Raw genomic sequence first — 21,290 nt, 5'->3', positions numbered from 1 at the left:
TTTTACCCCCTCTATTCTTGGGAATTCTTCGTTCAAAGCTTGAATGACCCTAATCTGCAGCAACGGAACATTCAATAAGTGATTTCTTGGGATTCCTTAAATTTTGAACTTTCTCTTTGGGTTACAGTCAGAGGTGGAGGAAGTTTGGACACAATCATTGATGTGCTTTGCATCTTCTACACTGCCCTCATTACAACAGCTCTACTTCATTTCAGCTTTTCCTGATGAATATTTTTCTTTTATCCACGGGTAAAGAGTTTTCTGTCTGTCTTCCATTCCACTCCCCTTTCCAGAGATGTCCCGACCACCCCACCATCACTGTGACTCCTCCACTCATCACTGTTACTCAGGGACTCTGGGGTGAGCAAGTGTCCATACAAAGACAACAAAGTGCAATGTCCCCATCCATAGTGCAAAGGCCAGGGAATCTTCAATCAATTCTGTACTTTACACTTTTCAAAACAGGACCAATGTGTGGACCACCTTCATTCCAACCTTTGTTAAGATAGACATGCAGTGTCTGCTTCTGGGGCTGTTTAATCTCAGCAAAGCTCTGAGAATGGGGAGATGCTGGTCAGATCAGTAATAAGAGATTCGAGACACGTTTGATTTTTTTTCCCCTTAAGTAATGTAAGTAAACGTCTGCCCTGATATCCATGTCTTGGCCTGTGTCCCATGTCAATCCCAGAAGCTCTGCTTCCATTCCTTTTTCTCCAACATCTTTCCAGGCTTATTTATTTTTCCCTGCTCATAGCTTCCTAAACTTGATTTGAATGTTTTTTTCATATATATTGTTAGTAATGGGGCTTCAAATCTGGGCTTCAATGCTGCCCCTGTGCTATTCAGCTAAGGCAAGTGTTCTACTGCTTGCGCCACAGTGCCACTTCCAATTTTTTTGAGATAAGAGATAAGAGTTTATTAGAGATAAGAGTCTCATGAATTCTTCTGCCTTGGCTGGCTCTGAACCTTGATCCTCAGATCTCAGCCTCCTGAGTAACTAGAATGACAGGCGTGAGCAAAAGTGCCTGGCTTTTTCATATGTTTTATACACACTTTCATTCAGGCATTTGACCCAGGTGAGCTCACTACTTTCAGATCTACTTAATTTCTCTAAACTAGTGAAGTCATGGATGAATCTTCTCAGACAAGTTGTGTGGAAACACCCTGTTTGTGGTTGGTTTAGGAGAGAAATAGTTTATTAAATGAGAGGTATGTGAAGGATATTGAAGCCAACTGAACCTGGTGAGGATGTGAGTGAGAAACATGGGGCTCATGTGTAAACCCAGCATTAGAAACATACCCCATGGGAGAGAGAAGATGTCAGAGCTATCCTCTTCTCTGTCCATTCTCGAATTGAGCGGTGTGTGTGTGTGTGTGTGTGTGTGTGTGTGTGTGTGTGTGTGTGTGTGTGTGTGTGTGCATGTTACACATACTCTGATACTCAGGTGTCATCTCAAGTCCTGATGGCTGTCCCTTAGCATTTTTTCTCTCATGGCTGGCACTCTATCACTTGACCAACAGTTTTGCACTAGTTTCTGTTGAGTTGCTTGCACATAAGACTGTCACAGACATTCCTTCCCAAATTGACTACAAAACATAATTCTCCTATATCAGCCTCCTTAGTAGTTATAATTACAGGCCTGAGCCACCAGTTCCCAATTCATATTTAGTATTACTGACATTCTATCTGTAAAGCCTGAGAGTTAAATTGTACACAAGGACATCAGCAAACATCCATGAGAGTTGAGATTCTATGAAAATTTCCCCAAAATGATTACAATGATTGCTAGGAGAACTCCTTGTTCTGGAACATTCTTGATTCATATTGGCATGTGATACAAACTGGCCTTTGAAATGTCTCGGATTTAAACCAGTGGTCTGGCTTTTTGCCTGTCTTTCCAGAAATTCCAGGCAGGCTTCAGTGTTCCTGAGTCTGTAGTGACTTCCACAATGTCACCACTAGAGGGAGCCCAGGATCCTGAGGGAAGTCAACTGTGAGGTGATAAACCACTTCAGTACCAGAGAAAATTAAAGGCAATTTTGGTGACAAATACTCTGTGGTTCTAAAAACTTCAAGAAAACTTTAATGACTCGTGGGTCCAAGTATGCCTCCTCCTGGGTGCACAGGGGAACATATGCCGCGTCCACAGGGAATGGCCTTGTGAGTGGATTCTGCCTAGCAGTGGCAAGATCTGTGTGCTAGAACAGGCCTTAGTCACAGCTGTGGACACCAGAACTCTATTACAAATGGAATTCCAAACAGCATGGTCACCAAAACAGATGAAGGTTAATGAAGTTTCCCTCTAAAAGTAGGAACTCTTCACTTGTGATCCTGGACTTTGATCACAGAAGAAGAATTCCTAGACAAGTCAGAACAGTAAGAAAATGTGGCAGAGCTTTACTGAGCAAGGAAGCAAACAAACAAGCAGATAGACAAACAGGAAACAAAAAGGCAAAGACACACTCTAACTGAGGAGAGGACACAGCTCTTGGGCTGCCAGGGGTATTGATATGGTAAAGGTGGGAGGACTGACTTCAAAGTTATGCAAACATAGGTGTCTCACTTTTGTTCTAAACTCCTGGTGTTACACTTTCTGAGTTTCTGTATGTTTTGGCCATTCTTTCCAGATGATTATCCTTGAGGGAAGAAGGTGTGCTGTTGTCTATATTTGGCGTAGGATGTTGCTAAAGTTTGGAGGAGCATGTTGGAGGAAGGAGTACACACAACAAGAAAACTGCTACTTCAAATGATGAGAAATGCATCTCTCAGGAAGGAATGCAACCTGTCCTCTGTCTTTGAAGTAAAGATAGTAGCCCTGTGTTTCTAAATCACATGTTTCTTAGTTGCCTTCTCTAGGACTCATTTTTTCCCATGATTTATCCAGCTTCTTTTTGTGCTCAATAACTTTGGTTCCTTAATCTTAAGATATGTAGATAGATGAATAACTCTCTATTTACTGTGAGCTTCCCAAAAGTCATTTTTTACTAATCTATTCTACTCCATTTTCCCCTAAATGACTTCATTCCCTTAACATTAAGGGAAGTAGATGGACAAGCTTTAAGCTTGAGTTTTTTAATTCCTGGCATGCATTAACCAGGCCTCATTTTCCTTAGTCTATCCTGCCTGATTACAGCATCCTCAGTTCACTGCAATCTAGACCAATACAGTGCTAGGTGAGCACTAAGACTGACTCAGGTTGAATGTGGTAGAGGTGCATTCATGGGCCAAGATGGCCACAACCATACACAATTAGTGGTAGCTAGAATAGAATTCAGACTGTCTGGTGGGAGATGACTCACAGGTACTGAGATGGTTATAGAGCTCTGCCAGAGGCTGCCCTGGCTATGGGGTCATGGCAAAGTTCTAGTGCTATCACATGTCCCACACTAAGCTATGGGACAAGATCACCATCTTAATTCCCTGTCCAAACCATGGGAAGTAGAATAGAGAACCATGCTGTGTCACAGCAGCTTGGTAAAGTTTGTAAAGGAAGACACAGCTGGCCCGGGTGGCTGATGCCTGTAATCCTAGCTACTTAGGAAGCTGAGATCTGAGTACCAGGTGAACCCTGCCATCCCAGGCAGGAAAATCCATGAGACTTTTATTTCCAAATAAACGTCAGAAAACCAGAAGTGGCACTGTGGCTCAAGTGGTAGAGCGCTAGCCTTGAATTGAAGAATTCAGGGACAGATCCATGGACTAGAGTTCAAGCATTACAACTGACAATATAAAACAAAAAACAAAAACAAAAAAAACAAAGGAAGACACAGGGCCATCTTGGTGAACACAGCCATACACTCAGGCTCAATCTCCCATCCAGAAAGCCCAAACTGTCAGGTGGCCCACACTCCAGCTAATGCTACTATAGACCAGTGCACATTAGTTTCCTAGAGCAACCTAAGTTACTGCCTGGTTCCTATTTCTAGGGCAATGGTCCTTGTGATTCTTCACTGTGCAGCAAGACTGGGACTGAGCCAAATATCACCACAGTCACATAGCAACAGTGGCTTCACAAGGCTAACCAGGAAGACAGGTGTCAGCCTACTTCAACCATGGTGGAAACTGATGGAAATGGCATTTGATTTTGCCTCAGGGACCTTCCAACACATCCTGAAAGATTACAATGGAAGCTGGGGTGCCATGACCAAAGAGTTCCTCTAGTTTATTCTGGATTATTGGTCCAACCATGACATGCCTGACACAGGGTTCTAAGAAAAACCCTGACCCACTCTTATGCCCTCTTCACTGGGGGGGTGTATTCCGTAACTGCTGTCATTCACAAGATTGGAGGAGGGAGGTTGTGACAGTGTCTTCCTTCTCTGTCCTAAACCAGTTCTAGAGGCACAATCTAAATGTCTGGACACAAGAGTAGAGACTATAACCAATTCCCCAGCACTGGTCCCAGGATACAGGGATGGTGCTGAGATTGAACTTTAATTCTCTCCCTCCTGGCAATGTTGGAGAGTTTCTGTCCATAATGAGCTATTAATGCTGTTGTATGGGAAGAACATGAAAGTGGCTTCTTTACTCCTTTTCTCACACATATTTTCTGTTGTTTTGTTCGACTTGAGAAGAACTCTCCATTCCACACTCCATGACTCTACTCTCTTCTTTGTTGGGTGAGGCAATCTTCAGGTTCTCTCGCTCTCAGTTGCCATCTTGCCCTGCTTCTGAGGAATCCCCTTGAATGATGGCATTCTCTAAGTCAGCTTAGTGTGCCGCTACCACAGGACATGAATTGAATTTCTTTGTTTTCTTTAATTTCCTTACAAGGTAAGATTCACTTCTTTGCAGAAGGGTGCACCATCGGGAAAGTTAGGAAAGAGAGCACAGAGACAAGGCAGCCTGTTTCCTATTTACTCCTGAGACAGCAGCCACTGCCTCTCTGCTCATATTGGTCAAACTCAGGTGGACAATCTGCTCCCAATTTGAATTGTATTTCTTAAGAATTTTTTCATATGTGTACAGCTAATTCAATGTACTTAATGACTTGGGATATGAGTTGGGCATGCCCCTGTGTTCCAACAGAGAGCAGTGTTTTTCACATAGACATATGTGCAAGAGAGGAAAAGCCACCCTGCTCATCCTGCCCTCCTCTCTACAATCTCAGAAGAGCAGTCACCTCATGTATGCTGATCAAGTCCTGTTTAGGAGCTCACTCAATTCTAAAGACTCCAAATTAGAATTCCATCCTGTTGGAAGATAGGATCTACACATACTACTGTGGGTACAGATAAGCATTTGATTCAAAAAAGTCAGGAGATTTGCAGTTAATCATTTGTGATAAGCATATACCTACCCAAAATTTGTGACCTTTGTGCAGGATCAACTTAAAGAAATACCAATTGCTTCTCAACCGCTGCTGGCTGTGGAGGAGATCAACAAGAATCCCTATCTGCTACCCAACATAACTCTGGGGTTTGAGATCTATAGTGCACATTACCCAGGTACTGATCTGTAAGAGGATCCTCTGATCTGGCTGTCTGGGAAAAATAAAAACAGCCCCAATTACACCTGCAGAAGAGACAGCAAAGCTTTAGCAGTACTCACAGGAACCTCAAGCACATCTGTTCCAATCGGGACACTGCTGGACCTCTACAAACTACCACAGGTGAGGCTGGGAGAGGTGGGCAGATGTGAAGCTATGTCCACATGGACTCTGTCCTGGACAGGCTGAAGAGGTATTATCACAAACCCTTCCAAATGCATAATCTCTCAGGGAAATGACTCCAAAAGTGGGTGCAACATACACATTTTCTTTGCTCTAAATAAAAGGAGCGGTTTTAAGAGAGGAAAGGATGACACAAAACTCTGAGCCTTATCCATACATGTATACAAAGTGCTTGGAACATGGAAGATGACTTTGCAAGTGGGATAAGCAAACTTTTGCTCCCACCCTTGCCAGTTGTTGTTTAGCTTACATCAGGACTGAGACTTGCCTATTACCATCCTCTTCCTGGGGTTGTGTTCATTTTTTCTCTGTAGTTCACTTTTGGGACGTTTGATCCTCTCCTGAGTGACCATGGAAAGTTTGGGACTGTCTATCAGATGGCAGCCAAAGACTCAGATCTAGCCCTGGCTATGATCTCATTGATGCTTCATTTCGGCTGGACCTGGGTGGGACTGTTCATCACTGAAGACAACTATGGTGTGTGGTTCCTCTCAGAATTGAGAGAAGAGATGGGCAAGAGTAGAGTCTGTTTTGCCTTTGAGAATATGATCTCTTAAAATGCCTTTACAGATTACTCAGATGATCTATCGTAGTATCGCCAGCTAATGAACTCATCAACCAATGTGATTATCATTTATGGGGACAGTAAATTTCTACTAAGCTTTATTGTTAAATTATATTAATTACAAGGAAAGTCTGGGTCATGAACTCACCCTATGATGACATCACGATTGGTAAAAGATATTTTCTTATCCATTCCTTTCATGCATCTCTCACCTTCTCTCATCATCATAGAAACACTTCTCTCTTCACCAATTTTATTCTGACAGATACCTTGTCAAATAACTTAGGAAATAATTCCCTTCCTAGGTCATGGATTCAGTCTGTTTATAGCCTACTGATTAAGGCTGACTGCAGAGACTTGGGGCACTGTTCATACAATGCCACACTCCATTGGTTGCTGAGGCACATTTTTAACATGACCATGTCAGAAGAGAGTTACAACATCTATAATGCTGTGCATGATTTGGCCCATGCCATCCACCAGATGTTTCTTCATCACATGGAAGAGCCACAGTTGCACAGTGGTCAACCCAGGGCATTTCTCTCTTCACAGGTAATGGCTTTGCTTTTGTGTGACCTACTCTAGGCATATAGACTTTCTATAGAAGCTTTCATAGCAGATGGAATGAGGTCATCTGGTTCCATTTTGGAAAATACAAGAAACATTGGGCCTGTCATGCACTACATGAGTGAATATAGAGCTGTGAAGACAATGTTCTTGAAGTATGCTGCATCCATGAAAAGGAACTGCTGTGCCTTCTGTCCTCATCCTTCCCTTTTCAATATATCCAAATTGTCCTTGTAACTTTTTAAAATAACAGATCAAGGTGACTAATTCGTGAAAACCTAATATTGTCTGGACACAAATGGCTCACACCTGTGGCTTACTCCTGACTACAGTTAACTATCAAAAATCCAGAAGTGGAGCTGTGGCTCAATGAATAGAATGCATACTTTGAAAAGAAAATAAAACTACCTCAATTTGAGTGCCTAAGCCCTGAGTTTGAGTCACAGGATAGACACACACACATGCACACACACACACACACACACACACACACACACACACACACACACACAAATGAAGTCTTGCTTAAGGTAGTCTTTCATAATTGTCATCAATATTTAAATAATGTACTTCATTTATTATTCACCTTATTTCAGACTGACTCTCTGATCACAATCATAAAATAAGTGATTGAGATGCTATTTAGAGAGTCGTTGAGCTCTGTCATATGATCATTCATTATTTTGTTGGATGTGGCTAGAGTCGCATTCCCTTGAAATTGAGATTTTGCATCCCATCCTGGATACCCAGGTTTTAGAACTTGGTAACAATCTAGTCTGCTGTGGGCCTGCATTTCATACAGATGTTTGGTTTCCTGGGCTGTGTGAGAATCAGGGGATGGGAATGAAGAGTAATCCATTGTTATGAGGTTCTGTGATAACACTGGGAAGCACTTCACCATACTGTAATGTGTCCCTTTTAGCTGCATCCCTTTTTGAAGAAGATCCAATTTCCCAATCTTGTTGGAGACCAAGTGGTTTTGAATGAGGAAAGGAAATTGGAGGCAGAGTATGACATTAAGAACTTTTGGAATTTTCCAGAAGGTCTGGGACAAAGGGTGAAAGTTGGCAAGTTTTCTCCATCTAGGCCACATGGTCAACAACTGATTTTGTTTGAAAATCTGATAGAGTGGCCCATAGGAATCACAAAGGTGAGTCATTTGTACTTTTTGTACTCTCTCCTTTTAAAAAAGTGTATTGTTATTAGGAAGTAGTTGTAGAAAGAGCTTACAATTTCCTAAGTCAGGTAACAATCACAATGCTTATAGACAATGTCACCACATCCTTATTTCTCCCCCAGAGTTGGTTGTTTGTAAGCATAATGTCATGATGTATGTATAAATAAGCAATAAGCTTACCCTTTTTTAAAGCTTGCTCAATAAAACTATGGTTCAATCGTGTACATTTCACCACTTCCTGTTTCTGGAAGTTTCTTACTAACAGATTCATGGAGGGAATGGGGGAACATATCATGACCAATAGGTTGTTCTGTGTTTGCATATTGAATATCATAAAAGCTAAATGCCACCTGTGAATCATCTTCCCAACACTGTGACCAAATACCTGAGGGAATCAAATGAGAAGGCAGAAGGGCTTGCTTTGCATCTGCCTGGAGATTTCAGACCATGCTTGGGTAGATTGTTGCTTTTGGATCTGTGTTGACACAGGTTGTAATGAAAGGAGCATCTGCTAGTGAAGTTTACCCAGCTCATGGCAGCTGGGAAGTCAAGAAAGAGAGATGTGAATAACCCTGGGTACAGCAGCACCTTCAAAGCACTTAGCCATGCTTTAGAGTGTGGATTTGAAGTTTCCCTGAGTGATTTTCTTCTCATGAGAAAAAACACATCATCACCTGAATACAAGAACGGGATGCAGTATTAACTCCAATTTCCTAATTTCCTAGAATTAACATCTACCTCTTCAAGGCTTCATGACTTCCTGATAGCATGAGGGGCTGGATGTCGAGGCCCATATATTCTTCAGATCATGTTACATGAAACTGTCAGAAGACTCAATCAATTCATTGGTTATATGTATTTAAAGATTTTGGGTTTTGATGCTCTTTTCCTGGAGTCTCTGGTATGTCAGGTAAAAGGATGAATAGTCACTACCCTTCATCTGAATGTTCCCAGACTTCTCAGTCTGTCTGCACTGAGAGCTGTTGTCCTGGATTCAGGAAGGCCTCTCTGGAGGGAAATGCTACCTGTTGCTTTGACTGCATTCTTTGCCCAGAGAATGAGATTTCTTATGCGACAGGTGAGTCTGTGACTTATAGAGAAATTCCCCATCTCTTCTTCTTATCCTTCAGTCCATCCAAACCAGTGGAGTGATATACAGTAAAACAGCAGGAACACACATGCACCTTCACCCAAAGTTCTATGACTACCGTTAATCATACTTCTCCTTAGAAGAATCAACCCACTGCCCTTCCATTACAATACCCTGTTCCCCTCTCCTCAGTCACATGTTTTTTATTAAAAGAAAGTATATAAAACAATATCAAGGATTAGTTGTTGATGTTTGAAATGACATTCAAATCTAAATGGAATTGTGGATGTAACACAGACTTTCATTTGTGAATGCTCATTGCCACTCTTTCCTAATTAAATGTTATTTTCTTTTTAGCATACCTAATAATACAAGGGGCTTTGGGTGTTTTGGGTTTTTTTTGTTATGATCACTCCATATCTGACACTGGCACTAGGTTGACTAGCAATTACTCAAATATCATTGATTCAGAAGTAGTTCACCATCTCCATTTCGTGTCTCTTCTCCCTCCTCAAGCTGAGCTTTCTGAGATCCTCTCATATCAGTGGAGGAGCACTGTTTTTCTTTAATACATTTTTATTGTTAAAATCCTCTACAGAGGGGTTACATTTACATCGGTATGGAAATGAGTACATTGCTTATTGAGGATTGTTGCCTCCTTCTTTGTTTTTCTTTTTTTCCATTATCCCGAACTCAATTTGTTTTTGATGTTACTATGTACACACTTTATTGTTTTTAATTTTTTATTGTAAAGATACTATACAGAGGGTTACAGTTACATGAGCTAGGTAATGAGTACAATTCCTATTGAGAATTGTTACCCCCTCTATTGTTTTCCCCCTACTATCCCTTCACTCCCTACCTTCCCCGAGGTTCTTTTTTTTTATTGTGATTACGTGATTATATAATTTCCCAAATTTCACAGTATTGTGGAATAATGATGCTCATTTAAACTCACAAGTTCATGCTAAATTTCCTGGAGCAAATTGTCTATCACAGTCTATAACATATAACGGAGAACACATATACAACATACATACATGTTATCAGCAGCATAGGGATATTTAGTAGTGGTTTGACCAGATGAGTGGGAGTTCTTTGTTTCTTAAGTCCTGTTAATTCTGTCATATCACCTAACATTTTGGATTTAGCATCCACTTATCAGGGAGACCATGTACCGTTTGTCTCTTTGCTCTTGGCTTAACTCGCTCAACATGATTCCTTCTAGCTCCACCCATTTCCCTGAAAATGCCATTATTTTGTCATTTCTAATGACTGCATAATATTCTATTTTGTAATGATACCACAATTTTTGGATCCATTCATCTGTGGTGGGGCATCTGGGCTGTTTCGATATCCTAACTATTGTGAACAGTGCTGCAATAAACATGGAGGTGCACGTGTCCTTCTATATTGGTTCCTGTTTTTCAGGGTAGATGCCTAGAAGTGGTATGACTGGACCATAAGGAAGGTAAAACTTTAGCATTCTAAGGACCCTCCAGACTGCTTTCCAAAGTGGTTGTATAAGTGTACATTCCCACCAGCAGTGTAATAGGGTTCCTCTTTCTCCACATCCCCTCCAGCATTTGTTGTTGGCTGGTTTGTGGATGTGGGACATTCTGACTGGGGTAAGGTGGTATCTCAGGGTAGTCTTTATTTTCATTTCCTTCACCACCAGGGATGATGAAAATTTCCTCATGTGTTTCTTTGCCATTTTTATTTCCTCATCTGTGAAGTCCCTCTTTAGTTCCCTTGCCCATTTAGTAATTGGTTTGTTAGGTTTGGGAGGGATTAGTTTCTTGAGTTCCCTGTATATACTGGATGTTAACCCTTTGTCTGATATATTGCTGGTAAATATTTTTCCCAATTAGTTGGTTGTCTTTCTAGCTTGATTGTGATGGATTTAGCTGTGCAGAACTTTTTATTTTAAGGTAGTCCCATTTGTCGAGTCTCTCTCCAATTTGTTGTGACCCTGGGACTCTGTTCAGGAAGTTCCATCCTCTGCCTATAAGTTCAAGTGTCTCTCCTACTCTGTCCTACAGTAGTTTCAGAGATTCAGGTTTAATGTTAAGGTCTTTAATCCATTTTGAGTTGATGTTGGTGCATGGTTACAGGCTGGGGTCCACTTTTAGTTTTCTGCATGTGGCCGCCCAGTTTTCCCAGCGCCAGCAGTTGAAGAGGCTGTGTTTCTTCCATTGTATGTCTTTGGCTCCTTTGTCAAATATCAGCTGGCTGTAGGCCTATGGATTTATTTCTGGATCTTCTATTCTGTTCCATTGGTCTTCGGGTCTGTTTTTGTGCCAGAACCATGATGTCTTTGTTATTATAGCTCTGTAGTAGAGTTTGAAGTTCGGCATGGATATCCCTCCCATGTTGTCTTTATTCCCTAGAATTGTTTTGGCTATTCTAGGTCTTTTGTTGTTCCATATGAATTTTTGGACTGTTTTCTGTATTTCAGTGATGTATGTCATTGGGATTTTAATAAGAATTGCATTGAATTTGTATATTAATTTTGGTAGTATTATCATCTTCACTATATTAAATCGGCCTATCCAAGAGCATGGGAGGTCTTTCCATTTCCTAGTGTCTTCTGCAATTTCTTTCTTTAACTTTTTATAGTTTTCATTAAACAGTTCTTTTACATCTTTGGTTAGGTTAATTCCTAAATATTTTGTTTTTGGGAGGTTATTGTGAATGGGCTTGCTCCCTTTATTTCCCTCTCTTCTTGTACATTGTCAGTGTACAGGAAAGCAACTGATTTTTGTGGATTTATTTTGTATCCTGCTACTTTGCTGAAGTGATTTATGATTTCTAAGAGTTTGGGGATGGAGTTTTTGGGATCGTGAAGGTATAGTATCATGTCGTCTGCAAAAAGGGATAGTTTAACTTCTTTCTTCCCTATGCAGATCCTTTTAATATCTTTTTCTTGCCTTATTGCCCTGGCTAAGGGTTCCAGGACAATACTGAAGAGGAGTGGAGACAGTGGGCATCCTTGCCTTGTTCCTGATTTTAGGAGAATTGGTTGTAGCTTTTCCCCATTAAATATAATATTGGCTATTGGTCTGTCATAAATGGCTTTCACTGTTTTAAGAAATGTTCCTTCTATTCCTATTTTCTCCAGAGCTTTTAGCATGAATGAATGTTGAATTTTATCAAAGGCCTTTTCTGCATCTGTGGCAATAATCATGTGATTCTTGACCTTGTAATCCAACCCTGATGTGTTGGATTACATTTATTGATTTATGTATGTTAAACCATCCCTGTATCTCTGGGATGAAGCCTACCTGGTCATAGTGTATGATTTTTTTATGTGTTTCTGGATTCTGTTAGCTAGAATCTTGTTAAGGATCTTTGCATCTGTGTTCATCAAGGAAATTGGCCTGTAATTCTCCTTTTTGGTTGGGTCTTTGCCTGGTTTTGGGATGAGGGTGATATTGGCTTCAAAGAATGAGTTTGGGATAGCTCCCTCCTCTGTTTATCAGAAGAGCTTGAGGAGTATGGGTATTAGTTCTTCTTTAAAGGTCTTATAGAATTTTGCTGTGAATCCATCTGGTCCTGGGGGGTTTTTTTGTTGGAAGATTTTGATAGCTTCCTGTATCCCGTTGTAGGATATTGGCTTATTTAATTGGTTTACTTCTTTGCTCAGTTTGGACAACTTGTATTTCTCTAAAAATGCATCCATTTCTGCCAGGTTTTCTTCCTTTAGAGAGTATAACTTTTGAAAGTAGTCTGCTAGGATTGTTTGGATATCTTGGGTAATTGTTGTGATTTTTCCTGTGGCATCCTTAATCCTGTTAATATGGGTTTCCTCTCTTCTTTTTATAATTAATCTTGCCAATGGTCCATCAATTTTTTTTATTTTTTCAAAGAACCAGCTTTTTGTGTGGTTAATTTTGGCTATAATTTTCTGATTTTTTAATTGGCTAATCTCTGCTCTTAATTTGGTTATCTGGCTCCGTCTAGTAATTTTAGGTTCCATTTTTCCTTGTTTTGCTAGCTGTTTTAATTGCAACATGAGATTATTTACTTGATCTGTCTCCATTCTCCTGATGTGGGCACTGAGGGCAATAAACTAGCCCCTCAGGACTGCTTTTGTTGTGTCCCACAAGTTTCTTTGCGAGGTGCTTTCATTTTCATTGAGTTGTAGGAAATGTTTTATTTCTTCTCTGATCTCTTCCATTACCCAGGCATTGCTAAGGAGTGTGCTGTTCAATTTCCATGTATTAGAGAAATTTCTGCGGTATGCTTTGTTATTGAGAACTAGCTTGATTCCACTGTGGTCAGGATACAGGGGATTATGTCGATCCCTTTGTATTTGCTTAAGTTCCTTGCATGCACTATGATATGGTCTATTTTGGAGAAAGTTCCATGAGCTGCTGAGAAGAATGTGTACTGTGTTGGTTTAGGGTGAAATATTCGGTAGATGTCAGTTAATGCTGCTTGAAGTATGGCCTCACTTAATTCGGTAGCTTCTCTGCCAATCCTCTGGTTGGTAGACCTGTCCTTTGGTGAGAGTGGTGTGTTAAATCTCCTAGTATTATTTTATTGGGATCTATTTTATTCTGTAAGTTTGAGAGTATTTGTTTAACATATCTGGGTGCACCAATATTTGGGGTATATAAGTTGATGATGGTAATATCCTTCTCTTGGATTATTCCCTGTATTAATATGTAGTGTCCATCCTTGTCTTTCTGTACTGATTTTAATGAAAAGTTTATTTTGTCAGATATCAGGATAGCTACACCTGCTTTCTTAATGGGGGCATGTGATTGGTAGATCCTTTTCCAACCCTTTACTCTGAATTTGTTTGTATGTTTGGCTGAGAGGTAGGTCTCCTGAAGGCAACAGATGGATGGGTCATGTTTTCTGATCCAGTCTGCAGTTCTTTTTCTTTCGGTTGGTGAATTAAGCCCATTAATATTAAGAGAAAGTATAGAGAGATGCATTGTTGTCCCCATCATTTCCTGTTTTCCTAGGTTTTTCTTCTTTCCTTTCCTCCTGTGCTTGCTCAGTTAGACTTTGATTAATGCCTGTCTGGGTGCAAGTCCCAGTTCCTGGTTGCTTTCTTCAGGTTGTGTCCCCCCTCTTAGTATTCTTTGTAATGCTGGCTTAATGTTTATGTATTCATTTAGTTTTTCTTTGCTATTAAAAATTTTCAGTTCTCCATTGAATGTGAATGCTAGCTTTGCTGGGTATATCAGTGTGGGTTGTCAGGTATTGGCTCTCAGGGCTCATATGGTACTTTCCCAGGCCTTTCTTGCATTCAGTGTTTGTGTGGAGAGATCTTCAGTGATTCTAATATTTTTCCCATTGTAGTATAGCTCCTTCTTCATTTTGGCTGCATGCAAGGTTGTTTCCTTATTATTCAGGTCTATCACTTTTACAATAATGTGTGTATAAGTGTTTCTCCTGGGATCTTGCTTGTTGGGTGTTCTGTATGCTTCTGTTATGTAGGTAAGATGTTCTTTTTTGAGGTGGGGAAAATTTTCACCGATTATCTTGTTGAATAGGTGTTGCATTCCCTTGCTCTGAAATTCCTCACCATCGTCCACTCCAATTATACGAAGGTTAAATTTCTTGACATTATCTGCTTGCTCTTGAATTTCCCTTTGGCTTAATTTGAGTAATTTTTCCATATCTGTCACTTTTTGGTCCAGTTGGTGTATTCTGTCTTCCGTATCTGACACTCTACATGCCCTTTCATTCACTCTGGCTACTATTGTGGTTTGCATGGTGGACATGGACTCCTTTATGGATTCGATGTTGGTTCTCAAAGTACTGATCTCACCTCTTAATGAGGTATGTATTGCCTGTAATTTGGCATTTATCTCATTTCTTACTGAAGTTTCTGCTGCTTCTAGTTTTGCATGCATCTCCTATTTGATATCCTGTATCTCTTTTGATAGTTCATCCTTGTGCTCTTTCAATTTCTGGTCTATTTCTCGCTTTATTTCTTGATCCATGGCCTCCAGCATACCTTGGATGTAGCTTTTGTCTTCCATTTCTGTTTTGCTCCCACTGGGGCTCTCCCCTGCGTGGCTGCTGGCTATTGAGGATAGCTTGCTATCCTGGGTGGTGATAAACCTTGTGATTTTTCTCTATGATTTTCACATGGGGGTTTGTGGATTATTGGAGACTAATATGCAACTTTGTTTTGGTGTGTCTGTCTTTGCTTGGTTGCTGATTCTGTATTGGTAAAGAGAGTCTGTGCCTGATCGGGGTTCTGTTGGGGGCCTCCCTCCAGCTGCTGGTCTGACCTACATATAATTCTCCGCTCAATGCTGTAGATCGCTGACAGTTCCCGCCTTTGGAAGGGTTGAGCAGCCTAGACTGCTCATGTTTGCTCCTACGGGTGCTCTTGGCAAGATCGGATGCTCTGGATTCACTCTCCCAGATGCTGGAGACTGCTATGGGCTCCTGATGTTTTGGGTTTTATTTTTTTGGCCGGTTGTGGGCTTGAACTCTAGGTTTGGGTGCTGTCCCTCAGCTCAAGGCTGGCACCCTACCATTTGAGCCACAGCACCATTTCTGACCCTTTCTGCTTATGTGATGCTGAGGGACCAGTTCCAGGGCCTCATGAACCCAAGACTATCACTCTACTGCTGAGCCACCTTACCAGCCTAAGCTCCTGGCTACTATCAGGTGCTGGTGGCCTGTGCTGCTCAATTCCCAGTCTAGAGTATATGGGTCGGGTTTTGGTGGGGTTTGGGCTTCTGTTGTCCTGAGCCTCCAGGTCTTTTGTTGTCACAGGTGTGCTTCCCAAGGGGTGCATTTCCCTGTTTTTCTCCCCTCTGCTGAGGCATATGCTCAGCATTTGACTTCAGTTGAGAGGAGTTGGTTGTGTTGTTCAGGCACCAGATCCCCAGACCTGGTTCTGGCCCCCCGCCTGGGGCATGCCGGCTGGGCCTGTGCTGCTGTGTATAGCACCTAGGTTATGCAACCTGGGTACACAGTTCAAATTTCTTCTACTGTTGGTTGTCTTGACCCAGGGGCACTGTTCCTGGCTTGGGCATTTAAGCTCCCTTCCAGGGGCACTCTTGCTCTAGCCTGGCCAGTGGAGTGTGCTCCACAGGCTGGTGGAGCTCTTGAACAGTTCCCAGTTTTAGTGGGTCCTGTGGTCCGGGTATTAGGGTAGGGAGCGTGGGTCAGGGTCTGGGGATTCCCTTCTGCTCTGGTCTCCCTTGAGGGATACACTGTCCCCTGTGGGGTACTCACCCTGGAGCTAGTTGTTTCTGTGTATTGTAGGTCATCAGTTGCTGTTGCAATCTGAGATCAGTTGGGGTGGTTGTGGGTTGGGGTAGGCAGTGGTGGCTCTGTGTGATTCTCTGCCTCTGTCGAAGCTGTGGGGTCCACACTGTCCACACCACGGGTGAGGGGTGGGGGCTCGGCCTCCGTACAGGTTCTGAGCCCTGGGGTTTGCACTCTCTGTATCAGCACCAGTTCCTTGTAGGCCTTTTGCTTTGCTATTCTGTGGGTGTCCCATCTAGCTCTGGGGCTCCTGTCATGGGGGCAAGTTCCGGGCTCGGGAATTTCTCCACTTATCACAGTCAGCGGGTCTGACACTGGTTCCTCAGGTGGCTTCTGCACCAGTGATCTGCAGGGAGCCCCAGGTGTCTCTGGGAACCCGGTGCCCACGCCGGGTCATCACAATTGGCGGGTCTGACACCGGTACCTCAGGCGGCTTCTGCAGACAGCTACCTGTGTCTCTGGGACTCAGGCAGCCCCCCGCAGGCTGGCTGGAGATGGCTTGATGCTCTGCCGGTGCCAGTGGGCTTTGGCAGGATGGAGCCTCTCTGCTCGGATGGAGAGTGAGGGGTGGGAGTGGGATCTTTGTGGAGACTCCCGGCTGGTAGGTTTCTCTGTTTGTGGTGATCAGCGTGTCTGTAAACGGGTACCTCAGATGGCTTTTGCATGGGTGATCTGCAGGCAGCTTCCTGTGTCTCTGGGACTCCCACAGCCCCCGCCTGCGGAGCTTGCTGTGGCTTGGTGAGCTGCTGCTCGGCCAGTGAAGTTTAGGGGGAGGAGTTTTTGCTCTTCTCTGTTCTGAAATTCTTTTTTTCCTCTTTTTCTTTTTTGTTTTTTTTCCACCTCCTGTTTTGCTCTGAGTGTTCATCTTTTTGTTGTAGGTCTCTTGGGGAGATTAAGCATTGAAACTCGAACTCTCTTTTTGGTTAAGGAGAGCTGTGGCTTTTCCCTACTGCCCCATCGCCATCATGGTCCCTCCTTTGTTTTTCTCCTACCATCCTTTCCTTTGAATCTCCCCAACTCCTCCTTCCATAGATCAAATGCTCAGGAAGTTTGTGTTTGGGGTAAGTAGTAGGTAGAGTTTTGGATTAAACCTTCTTTTTAAATTGAGGTACTTGGGCTGATTTTATATTTTCCATTATTTCTTGAATGAGTAAGAGAGAGCCAGAGTGGCATGACCAGTCAAAAATGTAGCAGGATGGCTACATCATTATATATTACACCTGTAATCCAAGCGACTCAGGCAATTGAGATTTGAGAATGCAATGATGCAATGATGGGAAGGAAACTCAGTAAAAATCTTTTCCACAATTAAGCACCAAAAGAGTTGGAATTCGAGCTGTGACTCAAGTGGTAGAGTGGTAGTTTTGAGCATGAATACTCTGGAAAAAATCCTACGGGCAGAGTTCAAATACTGGATGAAAGAAAGACAGACAGACAGACAGATAGACAGACGAAAGAAAGAAAGAAAGAAAGAAAGAAAGAAAGAAAGAAAGAAAGAAAGAAAGAAAGAAAGAAAGAAAGGAAGGAAGAGAGACAGAGGGAGAGAGAGACAGAGGGAGGGAAGGAGGGAGAAAGAGAAGAGAGGAGGAAAGAAAGAAAGAAAGAAAGAAGGAAGGAAGGAAAGAAAGAAAGAAAGAAGGAAAGAAGGAAAGAAAGAAAGAAAGAAAGAAAGAAAGAAAGAAAGAAAGAAAATAAAGAAAGAAAAGAAGGAAGGAAGGAAGAAAGAAAGAAAGACAGGAAAAAGAAAGGAAGGAAGAAAGAAAGAGGGGGATGGAGGGAGAGAGGAAGAAGGAAAAGAAAGAAAGAAAGAAAGACAGAAAGAAAGAAAGAAAGAAAGAAAGAAAGAAAGAAAGAAAGAAAGAAAGAAAGAAAGAAAGAAAGAAAGAAGGAAGGAAGGAAGGAAGGAAAGAGAGAAAGAGAGAGAGAAAGAGAGAGAGAAAGAGAGAAAGAATAAAAGACAGAAAGAAAGAAAGAAAGAAAGAAAGAAAGAAAGAAAGAAAGAAAGAAAGAAAGAAAGAAGGAAAGAAAGAAAGAGAGAGGGGCAAAGATGGGAGCGAGGGAGGGAGGGAAGGAAGGAAGGGAAATAAACAGAAAAAAGATAAAGGGAAGAAGGAAAGAAGAAGAAATGTGTGAAAGAAAGAGAATTCACGTGAAAGTATTTTGATACAGAGAGTTATACTAGTTGGTATTGAGAGCAATACAGGTCAACTGGTGAATCAGGGAAAATGATCAGCTTGAGTAGAGAAGGATGTGAGGAAAGAGAAATATGGAACCACTACTAATAAAGATCCTCACTCCTCACCAGACATGGAACAGTGTGTCAGGTGTGCAGATCATCAGTTTGCCAACACCCAGAGAAACTACTACCTGATGAAAATTGAGAGATTCCTTGCTTATGAAGACCCCTTGGGCCTGGCTCTGGTCTGCATGGCTCTCTGCTGCTCTGCACTAACAGCTGCTGTTCTGGTGGTGTTTATCAAGCACCAAGACACCCCTATTGTCAAGGCTAATAACCGGGCTCTCAGCTACATTCTGCTCATCCCCCTCACCTTCTGATCCTCTGCTCCTTGCTCTCCCTTGGCCATCCCAACACAGCCACCTGCATCCTCCAGCACCTCATATTCACAGTGGTCTTCACTGTGGCTGTCTCCACGGTCCTAGCCAAGACCATCATTGTGGTACTGGCCTTCACACTTACTGCTCCAGGGAGAAGCGTGAGACCGTGCCTGGTGTCCGGGGCTCCTAACCTCATCATCCCCATGTGCACCCTCATCCAGGTGACTCTCTGTGGTCTCCGACTGGGAATCTCTATTCCTTTTGTGGACATAGATGCACACTCTGAACATGGCTACATCATCATCCTGTGCAACATGGGCTCCCTCACCGCTTCCTACTCTGTCCTGGGATACCTGTGTGCCTTGGCCCTGGCCAGCTTCACTGTGGCTTTTCTGGTGAGTAACCTGTCTGACACCTTCAATGAGGCCAAGTTACTGACCTTCAGCATGCTGATGTTCTGCAGTATGTGGCTCACCTTCCTGCCTGTCTACCACAGCACCAAGGGGAAGATCATGGTGGCTGTGGAGGTCTTCTCCATCTTGGCCTCCAGTGGAGGCCTCCTGAGCTGCATCTTTGCCCCCAAGTGTTACATCCTCTTGATAAGACCTGAGAGAAATTCACTGCACAGGTTTAGGAAGAGACCAACTGAAAAAAATAAATCTTAAGATGGACATAAATTTTGTCTAAAACGCTTGAAGGTTCTGAGATCAATCTTTACAATTTGGGCAGTCAATAACCATTTTTACTCATTCATTTTGCGGGTTATGTTAGAGTAGAACAAGACTCCAACTACACTGTCTAAATTTATATTTGCTCCTGGATATCTTTTGCTTCCTCCAATGTAATCTTCCTTTTATACTATCAATCATCCTTTTGATTACAAATCTACTGTGATTCTTCCTTTCCCTATATGTACGCTATAACACTGCTTGAATATCACTATATTGTTCAGTTCACTGAAATATGAACATTCATTTTGGTGAAAGTTTCCATGCTTTGATTACAGTTACTTGAGTATATTTTGTGAGCTAGTTGTGTATTTCTGTTCAAATATTTGCTGTCCTGCATTATTACTGAGTGTATTTTCCTAGGAGATATTTCTCTCTCTCCCTCTCCATACCTCTCTCTTCCTCTCTTCCTCTGTAACAACCCCCCTCTCTCTCCTCCAGAATTTTGGATCAGGGTATTAAGCAGAACCAGTTTCCCATGGGAATCTCTATGAGTACTTTTTTCTGGCAAAAAGGGCCAGGGCATCAACATGACTTAAGATGAACCATTGGAGGAATAGTTTAATTATTGGTCAATATTCCTCACAGGAAGTAGAAGGTACACAGTGCATGATGGTTTGAGCTGAGCCTAGTCACCTCAGTCTCTAAGGATCCTCAACATTAACAGATAGCGAAAAGAAAAGGATCCGAAAAGAGGGGGGAAATATATTAGATCATGCTCAGACTCAATATCTGGCCATGTTCTTTAAATAGTACAAGAGAAGGAACAATTCAACCATTCAGAAGGCTCCTTGAAGAAATCAGAATCTGTTGCCTGCTTATTTGGAGTTGAGGTTCCTTCACTTGCCATTTATCTTGTGTTTCTATGGCTTGTTCTATCCCACTTGGAATCGCCAACAGAGCAGTCAATGAAAAACCTAGAGGATAGTTCTCAAGATGCTCTAGAAACACTACTGGCAATAATACTGAATGAAAAGGGCCCGTTTAGTGACAGAGTGCAAGGGTAAGTCTATAAGGGAAAAAATGGGAATCCAGAGGTGAAAGAAGTTAAAGAAGGCCAAGAAGGGCCAGATGCTCTTAGTTGGACAGAGACAGATGGTAAGTGAGGTCCTGAATTCTGCAGGGAGGTATAGCTCATCCCTGATGAGAAATAATGACCCCTCGGTGTGACTAACATCTGGCACAACTGAGCGGAGTCTTTCAAGGCTCTGTAGCCCCAAGAAGCAAGAGGGTTAAGAAGGAGAGTGGAATGCTTGGTATTTACTTTTTTTTTTTTACTAATTCTTAAAAGGTATTTTTTACTCTTTTGTCAACTTAAAAAATGTTTATGGTTATTATAAAGGGGATATACGGGGGGGGGTTACAGTTACATAAGTCAGGTAAAAATACATTTCTTTTTGCACAATGTCACCTCTTTCCTTGCTCTTTCCCAGTTTCTCCCTCTTTTCCCACACACAAGTTATATAATTCCTTTGCCAAAACTGCTGCATTTGTTCACTTTGTCCTTCCATTTCCTAATCAAATTGGAAAGGCCTCACCTCTTAATACTGTCATATTGGAGAAGACACATTCAAACCACAGCAAGGAAAAAGCTGGAAGAAAATCTGTAGATCTGAAGAAAGAAAAGTTCAGGTGGTAGAAAATTATAACCTTTTTAAAATCATGTGATAACAAAAATAAAAGCAAA

At 42.0% G+C, this 21,290-nt stretch overlaps 1 protein-coding gene across 1 annotated transcript in view; it reads left to right on the top strand.

Moving 5' to 3' along the window:
• LOC138813640 (vomeronasal type-2 receptor 116-like) overlaps nt 1-19,540 on the top strand; it is a 35,839-nt gene extending 16,299 nt beyond the window's left edge. The window contains 6 exon segments of the mRNA XM_070002039.1: nt 5,325-5,458; nt 6,543-6,789; nt 7,727-7,954; nt 8,936-9,059; nt 18,625-18,870; nt 18,873-19,540. Of these exon segments, the coding sequence (XP_069858140.1) occupies nt 5,325-5,458; nt 6,543-6,789; nt 7,727-7,954; nt 8,936-9,059; nt 18,625-18,870; nt 18,873-19,540 (1,647 nt within the window).
• The last annotated feature ends 1,750 nt before the right edge of the window (nt 19,541-21,290 follow it).

This window comes from Dipodomys merriami, unplaced genomic scaffold (assembly GCF_024711535.1).
Source record: "Dipodomys merriami isolate MVZ:Mamm:240054 unplaced genomic scaffold, mDipMer1.0.p SCAF_6, whole genome shotgun sequence".
Taxonomy (NCBI): Eukaryota; Metazoa; Chordata; class Mammalia; order Rodentia; family Heteromyidae; genus Dipodomys; species Dipodomys merriami.
This window is presented reverse-complemented; position numbering and strand designations above follow the sequence as displayed.